The sequence below is a fragment of the Enhydra lutris genome, unplaced genomic scaffold, assembly GCF_002288905.1.
Source record: "Enhydra lutris kenyoni isolate GAN:26980312 unplaced genomic scaffold, ASM228890v2 scaffoldscaffold43, whole genome shotgun sequence".
NCBI lineage: Eukaryota > Metazoa > Chordata > Mammalia > Carnivora > Mustelidae > Enhydra > Enhydra lutris.
In genome coordinates this window covers 5,248,903-5,257,939 of record NW_019154127.1, presented here as the reverse complement: position 1 = coordinate 5,257,939, position 9,037 = coordinate 5,248,903, and the positions used below count along the sequence as shown (strand labels likewise).

Sequence of the window (9,037 nt, the reverse complement as noted above, 5' to 3'; positions counted from 1 at the left end):
TGAGGACACAGCAAGAAGGCAGCCACCTACAAGCCCAGGAGGGAGACCTCAGAAGAAGGAACCAAAAACCTGCTGACACTTTGATCTTAGACTTCCAGCCTCCAGAAACATGAGAAAATGAATTTGCTGTTTAAGCCACCAATCTGGTATTTTGTTATGGCAGCCCTACCAAACTAATACAATTGCCAGTCCCAAACCGTGGGAAAAGCGATGTCAAAGAAACATTTTTTACAGTTAGCGTTTCCCATACCATATAAGCCAGAAGAAAATTGTACTGAGTATGTGTTTCATGGTGCTTTGAAAGCCAAAGTGTATCCCTGTGACTGGGCTAGTTGTAAGAAAGCCCTTTGTGAGGTCATCATACCACTTTGGTCAGATGGGCACAGAGAGAGACATGCAAGCTTTTAAAAACACTGGAGGAGACACCATGCCTCACTTTGCAAACACTCTTTTAAGAAACATCATTACCAGAAATTCATTTGATAACGTCAGGAGGAAGCAATGTCTCCAATACTTGAAAACCCTGAGAACGCTGCAGTATGATGGATTTAAGACCGTATATTTTGGAGAAACTGATATTGCTGAAAGTCTTGTAACTGGGGAAGACCTAAGTGATGGGTATTTCGTGCAAACTCCAACATGGTGTATTGTGCATGCTGGTGGTAGACACGGATGGGTGCCTTGGAAGTATCAGATGTTCCTAAGAGATGAGTTATGCATCAAACAGGAAGATAGCCTCTTCTTTGAGTTCTGTGATGTGGTGAAGAAGACCTATGGGAAGTGTGCCATTGTGGTCAAAGAGAGAAGGCAGCAGGACAAGATGAGGCCAAAAGAAGATGAAGAGCCAGAGGTCCAGGTCCATGCTCCATCTGTCATTAACTTAACGAGCATTGTGTGTTGCCCTGAGGTGGCCAAGTCCTGTGGCCATGAACTACTCTCTCTGCCTTCCCCTTACAATTACCTAAACCCTTTAGACTCAGCCTGGTCTTCTCTGAAATGGTTTATCATCAATAACAGAAAGGAGTTTTGTTTTCACTACATTGACAGTGTCTATTCTTACCAGTATATACTTCTCAGCGATTTAATTAGCAAAGGGATTGAAAGGATAAACCTAAGCAAATGGAAAATAATAACCAACAAAGTACAGAGATGGGAAAACTACTATCTTGGTAAATTTTCTTAAGGGTGATTCGTCTCACAAGCGGTTGGAACCATGCTATGGGCATAGTCTTTGCCAACTCTGCTGGGCTCGACTCTGGACCACGGCAGCCCAAGATGCTCCAACAGCAACCTCACAGAGATGCTGTGAGGACTGAGGTTTCTAAGGCTGTTGGCAAAGTGCTTTAGGTTTACCGGAGGTTCCATTAAAGCTTGTTGGTAAATTAGGGATCTCGACTCCCATCTTGTTAAGGCCACCTTGAGAGCTATGTTAATGGGAGGATTCCAACTAACCCAGCCCAAAGGAGCTCAGTGGTGAGCAGGGGTGAGCAGGGGTGAGCAGAGCTAAGGGCTGTGTAGTCAAAATTTAGGTCAGAACCAAGTGTGTGGTCACCAAAAGTTGAAAATAGTGTGTCAACAAGTTTCAGCCGACCAAAATAGTCTACAGGGAGACAGTTTGCCATGAGCAGGAGATGTGGTCCAGACAGTGGCTGAGCAGGTTCATTGCTTCCCATTGCTTGTCAGAGGCTGAGTGAGATACATCTGAGGAGAAACTCCATCTAGGAGCTCAAGGCAAGTTGGTGGTCCCAGTAAGGCACCTGGAAAGCTGTAGCCATTGGTTGATTCAACTAGGACTTGGTAGGTGAACAGGTGAAGTGACTGGGGGTCTGTGGAGCCCACTTATCTAATATTTCATCCCAACTCCACAAATCCCACCAGGAAGTTGTTAGACTTTGCCATGGAGTTGCATCTTGGGACCCCGAGAGCTGAGACACCTGTGGTTGGTATGGCACACCTGATTCAAGTTTAAGGCCATTGCTAATGCAGGTTGAAGGGATTTGTGGTAGTATGTTTCACCTTTATTGAAAAAGACCTGCCTCCAATTAAACATATCAGAAATTTCACTCCCATTTATATATGTTCAGGTGGTAATTTTACAACAGACATAATTATTCCAGAGTGTGTCAAAAACAACTCATGAAAACCCTCTACCTAACTCCTAACAGAATTACCCATCTGTAAGATTGTGAGGCCAGGTTACTGATAGCCAACTGCAGAAAACATCAGATGATTTGCTTGTCTTCCTGCCCTATTTCCTTCCAGGACCTCCCTGATTTATTCAGAAATAGGTGGTCCGATGAGATTTGATGTTCAATGCTTTTCAGCAGTCAAGTAGCAGACTTCTGCACCATTTTGTTGTCATGCATTTTATCTGGGGATGAACCTGTTGCACCTGCAACCGCCAAACCCCCAGAACCAGGCAATCTCAGTTGTTACATTGCCCACTTCCCAGCCAGTGAGCTGTGTTCGTCTCCTGTGGCTGCTGTAACAAATACCACAAATTTGGTGGCCCCAAACAACAGACACTGTCTCCCAGTTCTGGAAGCCAGAAGTTTGAAATCAGTTCCACTCCATCAAAATCAAGGTGTGGGCAGGGCCATCCTCCCTCTAGAGGCTCTGAGAACCAGTTCCTTGTTCTTCTGGCTTCTGGTGGCTGCTGGCCTTCCTTGGCTGGTGGCCACAAGGATCCAATCCCTGCTTCTGTGGCCACATTATTTTCTCCACTTCTGAGTCTAATTTCCCCTCTGCCTCCCTCTTGTAAGGACACTCGTGATGGCACATGGGGCCCATCCACATGGAGATGGGAAAACTACTACCTCAAAATCATTAATGGAACCCCATAGGCAGAGATGCTTTTCCATATAAGGTAACGTTTCACAGTTTCCAAGGATTAGGAGTTTGATACCTTTGGGGACCATTATTTAGTTGGCCACAGATGCTGATGCAAGTCTTCTGCGAACTGGAATATGGCATTACCCATCAGCGATTAACCTGGTGAAACAGCTCTGATCCTGTGCTATGTTTCTGGGGTCTTCTCCACTATCTGTTACATGTAAGTTTTAGAATTTAGGTTCCTTGAGAGCAGGGAATACGACTCAAACCTCCCTGGTGACTTCAATGCACTGGCATTTGCCAGCTACCCCCGTGTAGCTGGCCTGGGTTTGGGGGTATGAGTGTGCTTTGTCCCTACTTCACACTTATTATACATCTGCCCAGAATTCTGCATAGTCATAAGCACTGACAGCTACACATCCTTAACTCACTTAGTCCTCCCAACAGACCGCGATGAAGGAACCCCTGTTCTCTCAGTATAAACTGAGTCACAGAGCGATCACGTAACTCACTCCAGTGTGAAGGAGCTAAAGTTCACACCCAGCATTCACACGCACGGCCATTTTTCACGCTTCCTCTCTACTACTGGGCAGCTCATCTAACCCCATAACTACCCCATCGTGGAGGTTCTCTCATTTCCCCACGTTACAGGTGAGGAAACTGAGATGTTGAGAGGTCACGCAAGCCAGTCAGACACTAAAGCCCGTGTGCCTAAGCACCATGCTTGGCTTCGTGGCTGGAGCCCAGCGTTTTGTTCTTCTTTCCCACAGCTCACGTGCCACAAGAGTTGCCTCTGGCAGCCGATGAAGTGGCCATCTCCAAGAGGACCCTGCAACAAAGAGAGATTTCAATGCAAAATTGAGCAAGAGGCAGAGCACCTTGCAAAGACATTATTTTGAAGGGAGGGCAAAGACATGGAAGGTTTTTAAGGTTCTCAGACAAAAAAGCTAAACCAAGAGGAGCTATTTTTGTTTGAAAACCAAAATAATCTAAGAAGTTTAAGGTTCTTCTCCCTTGGGACCTTGTTTCGTCTTTAGGAAGGCAAGGAGGGGAAAGAGATGTCAGGACAACCAGAGAGATCAAAAGGACCTCCTTTAATGTGTGATTTTGTTACATAATACTGTATGCATAATTAAGAAATGCTGCTTAACACTAAGCATGGGAACTTCCAGCAGAATGTAATGGAAAGTACACTGGGCTTTGGGAATCCAGTAGACCTCGCTGGAATCTCAAGTTTCCAGCTTATTAACTATGAGACTTTGGCCAAGTTACTTCACTGCCCTGAGGTTCAGTTGACTCATTAGTAAACTAGGGTTGAGGACTTTATTTTTTTTTATTTTTAAAGATTTTTAAAATTTTTCATTAGAGAGTGCACACAAGCAGGGAGAGGGGCAGAATGAGAGGGAACAGCAGACTCCCCACTGAGCAGGAAGTCCCGATGCGGGGCTCGATCCCAGGACCCTGAAATCATGACCTGAGCCAAAGGCAGATGCTTAACAAACTAAGCCACCCAGGTGCCCTGGGTTGAGGACTTTAAGACGCTTCTCATAAGCTATGCCACTAAATCACATTCGGCACCTTCTGGGTGCCCCATACACTCAAGCTTCTGTTGTTATAGTCCAGGCTGAGGGCCAGCAAGTGTGCCCACACTCATACTGATGTCACTGACCTCATCTCCTTTTCACTCTCTGGGGGAAATTCTTGCTGCTTTTTATCACCAGGACCTAATGCGAGCAGACACATTTTAAGATACTTTGATCAAAGGAACTTTGTTCTCTGGCATTTCTTTTAAGACCATCTGTGACAGGTCAGGCAGCTAATGAGAATAAATTTTGTCTGGTGGGGTGATAGGGAGGATGGTGAGCAGAGCCAAGACTCTTCAAGAGCAAACTTGTGTTGCGTTTATATGAACCGAAGAATAAGTAATGAGGCACAGCAGTCTTGCATGTGTGGACAAGTCCCCTGGAAGAGCTTTCATGATGTTGGTGGAGCTGTTGTCCTTCTGAGGTTGGCTGATGAGACACTGCACCCTCTCTGGCCCTTTACCTACCAACAACCGTATCCTCACTCCCTCTCCATGGACATGGAGTCTCCCAAGTAGGTGGTGCGTCGGAATGATCTGTCCCAAAATGAAACTAAAAGTAAATGGGCAAATGGAGCCGGATGCCCAGTGGATCCCACCTTGTCTACCCAAGCTCTGCTGGGTTGAAGGAGCTGCACCTGGCCAGTTGTGGGGCTCAGTTGCCTACCCAGGCAGTACATGCTCCTTCCATTTGTGATTGTTTTATACATACAAACTGTTGGTACATACTTGACCTCATTCGGTTTAGACCATCAGCCTGTACACAGGCAGGGCAATGATCATGGAGGTCATTTATAAATGAAGGCAAGTCCAGGCAGTCACTGACTCACCTAGGGGCATGCATACCTGTAGTGATAGGAAGGCCAGAACCAGAAGCCACATCTTCTTCTCAAGGAGTCCTCACACCTGTCTCTAGCTGGCTTCATGGGTTGGTTAGGATTAGGTCAAGCTGTGAGTAGTGGAGACCCAACCACCGAGTTAAGAAGGTAGCCCACCTCCACTGCTACAATCAAGAAGCACCAAAGGGGCAGTTCAAGGCTAATAGGATGGATCAATGGTCATCAGGAATTCAGAGTCCTCTTTTTACTCCAGTGTCCTAATCTGGTCCCATCTTCATAGTCCCAAATGGCTGCTGAGTTCAAGCCATTGCATTAGCACTCCAGGCAGCAAAGAAGAAAGGAAGGGAGAAGAGTTCATTTCTCCCCTTTTTAAGGGGACTTCCTGGAAGTTCCACATAACACTTCCACTTGAATCTCATTGGCAAGACTTAGTTGCAAGGGAAGCTGGGAAATGTAGTCTTTTGTTTGGGGATGCAATGTGGGCAGCTAAAATCATGATTCTGTTAGTAGGGAGAAGAGGAGGAGGAATACTGAGGTAGGCAACTGGCAGTCTTGGCCACATTCCCTGCTCCCCTTCCTTTTGGTGTTACCATCATCCACTCATCAACATTCCAACACCTTCTGGGAAAGAGGTACCAAAGAAAATAAGCTCGGGCCCTCAAGACATTCAGAGTCATGGCTTCCAAGGCCTTCAGGACCTGGTCCCTAGATGGTCCCCCATGCCCCCTCCCACTTCCTCCTGCAGCAGGTCACCCTTCCTCTGTGTGTCCTTCAGCCTTGATCATGCTCCAGCTTTCTCCTTCCAGAAAAGCCTTTCCTTCAATCCTGCCTTCCCCGATGGCTACCAAGGTCTCTCTCCCCTCCCTGCAGGCAGGCCTGCAGCTCGCTGCAAAGTTGGGAATCACATGACACTTCTCTCACAGTTTTCAAGTTATCAGCTCTGTGTTTCCAGGGGAAATATCTCCAAATTTAACCTGATGGGGCAAACTGCGAATCTGAAAAAAAGCACAACCTATACATTAGAGAGGGTCCCAAACATCTGGAAACACAGGGAAAATACTGAGCTGGTGATTTGAAAACTAACCAGTTATTCGTAACGAACACATTGTGCAGAAACCTTTCTCTCCTGGCTTTGCAGACACCACACACGTGCGCGCGCACACACACACACCCCCAGACACACACCCCCAGACACACACACACACACACACACACACACACACACACACACACACACGCTTGAAATAACAATGCCAACAGCCCCGTTTCTACTCCCTCGCACCCTCCCTGCTCTGCCGCTCACCACAGCCTGGCCTCTGTCCCCGCCTTGTTGCTCACACTGTCGCCAGGCGCACTGGCCAACCTACAGCCACACAGACCCAGAGCTCCTTCCCACCTCCCCTTCCCCTGTGCAGGAATGAAGGGGGCTGACCCCTGTCTCTGCCTCTGGCCAGCTGGGGGCCTCAGATGGGGCTATTAACCCCTCCGTGCCTCTGTTTCCTTATCTGAGAAGGGGATAATGACAGCCGGTGGAGGTAACAGGGGTAAAGCAGGTGGGAGAGTCACGCTGCCTTGCTGTCTCCGGATCTTCCTACCCTGGATGCTCTCTCCCAGGCTTGGCTTCCGGGGCTCATCTCCCTGTCTAAAGCTCACGAGAAGGTCCAATCACCACCCCCTTGCTATCCCCTGAGGCTGTTCCCTGCACAGATCCCTGGGGTGGGTCTGGGGTCGAGCCCAGGAATCTGCATTTTAAAAGGCCACTCATGTGTGCTCACATTGGAGAACCCGTCCTCAGTTCCCTTTTCCCTCCAGAATCTCTCCATCATCCCCCGGCTTCACCCCGACACACAGGCAACCCACATGGGACAGTGCATGGCAAGGAGCACCTGTGTCATTGACTCCGGTGTCAAGGCCAGAGATCTGGAAATCGTCAGACAGAGTCATTCAGACAGCTGTGTTTCCCTGGAGACCATCATCTGGACACTGTCTGGGGAGAGGTAACCCTTCCTAAAGCACCCAGGAATTTTTGTTTGTACTCTTCGGTTTCTGAAATACGTTGTGTGTCTGCCTCGTGAAGCAGAGTATGTAAACACAGCTGAACCTTTCCTTAGCGACTAAGGTCATCGTTGTGAACAAAACGTCCTAATGTGCGGCGTTCCCCGTGTGGGGCTGTGACCACCACGCAGTGAGTTCTCAGGCTGGAGCAGCTTTATAAGGAACACCTCTCTAGCTCTAAGGTATTTCAATATATCATCAGCTTGAAACCAATAAAGAGGTGTTAGGGTGTGGCTAGTTAAAGATTAAAGGGGATCTGTGTAAGGAGATCCTGGGGCTCCTCTGTGGACAGAGAACCCAGATTGCAGCTGATGCTCCCTGAAACATCTTTCAGATACCCAGGGGCGGGCTCCTTCTTCGGGATTTGCTCACGACTATGGTCCAGAGAGGGGCTGTCTAGCGGCAGTCCACGTGGAGTCCCCGTTGTGGGCTTTCCCAAGCTCTCTATCCACCTACATTCGCCCACGCGTGCAGGCATCCAACCAATTCTTTAAACTCAAACTATAAATCTACTGACTTCAGGCATGTGCAGTGGAACTGTGAGCAGTAACTCCAGGAGGAGCTCCTCATCTCCCCCTAGTGGTGGAAGGGAGTGTGTAAGAAAGGTGATGGGAGCCAAAAACAACACTGTACCAAAAACCCCAGAGTGTGGTCAATGGTTTAAGTTCAATCCTTAGGTCACCCTCTACCAAATTTTCCAAGATGACCCCATGTTCCACAAATTCCAGAACCGAGTTTTAAGTCCCCCTAGGAAAGCGCCTGTGTTTAAGATAAACGTGACCATCTAGGGCTTGGGCGTATTTAGAATCTCCAGGAAAAGTCAACAGCCCCCGTCCTTGGGTTTCTGAGGCGTCCAGAAGGGAAGGGAGGGAAGGTCTGGGGTTGGAGGACTGGATATGGTGTCGGGTGGCTGCCAGGCATGCTGGGAACCAGGAACACCCTAGATCCACAGAAAGGGAAAGAACCATCCTAGATCAGGGCGGGCCTGTGATGGGTCATGCTGACCAGGGCTCCCTAACAAAGGCAGGATGGTTGGCCCTGGGCCCAGGGTCAGTTCTGAGCCCAACCCGAGCAAGTCAGGGAAGCATTGGGGTTGGAGGGCAGAAATCCTAGGGCATTCCACTTCCGTTCTGGTGTCCGTTCACGTGCTACAAGACCCAGGCCACACTGACTGGGGATTAGCAGCTTGCTGGGTCAACCTACAGATGTAAACACTGCCTTCTAAATTGTGATTAAGAGCATCAGAAATCACAGTAAAATCTGAGAGAGAATTCCTTGTTCATCTCATTTAAAATTCAAAGTTCCACCAACCTGGGCCAGAGTGAGGAGGACATGTTAATAATATACAGTTGGTCCTTCAACAACGCAGAGGTTAGGGGTGCCAAAGCCTTGTGCAGTCAAAAATCCACATGTTTGGGGGGCACCTGGGTGGCTCAGTGGGTTAAGCCTCTGCCTTCGGCTCAGGTCATGATCTCAGGGTCCTAGGATCGAGCCCCGCATCAGGCTCTCTGTTTGGCGGGGAGCCTGATTCTCCTTTTCTCTCTGCCTGCCTCTCTGTCTACTTCTGATTTCTCTAATAAATAAAACCTTTAAAAAAAAAAATCCACGTGTTTTAACTTTTGGCTCCCCAAAACTTAACAGCCCATTGTTGACTGGAAGTCTTACCAACTAACATAAAGCTGATAAACATGTATTTGGTATATGTATTATGTGATATATTTTTAAAGTA

General features: G+C 47.9%; 1 protein-coding gene across 1 annotated transcript; it reads left to right on the top strand.

The window, feature by feature from the left end:
- Nucleotides 1-403: 403 nt before the first annotated feature.
- LOC111155617 (chromosome unknown C21orf140 homolog) lies at nucleotides 404-1,337 on the top strand. The gene has a single exon (XM_022515884.1). The coding sequence runs from the start codon at nucleotides 428-430 to the stop codon at nucleotides 1,181-1,183; it is 756 nt and encodes a 251-aa protein (XP_022371592.1). The 5' UTR covers nucleotides 404-427; the 3' UTR covers nucleotides 1,184-1,337.
- The last annotated feature ends 7,700 nt before the right edge of the window (nucleotides 1,338-9,037 follow it).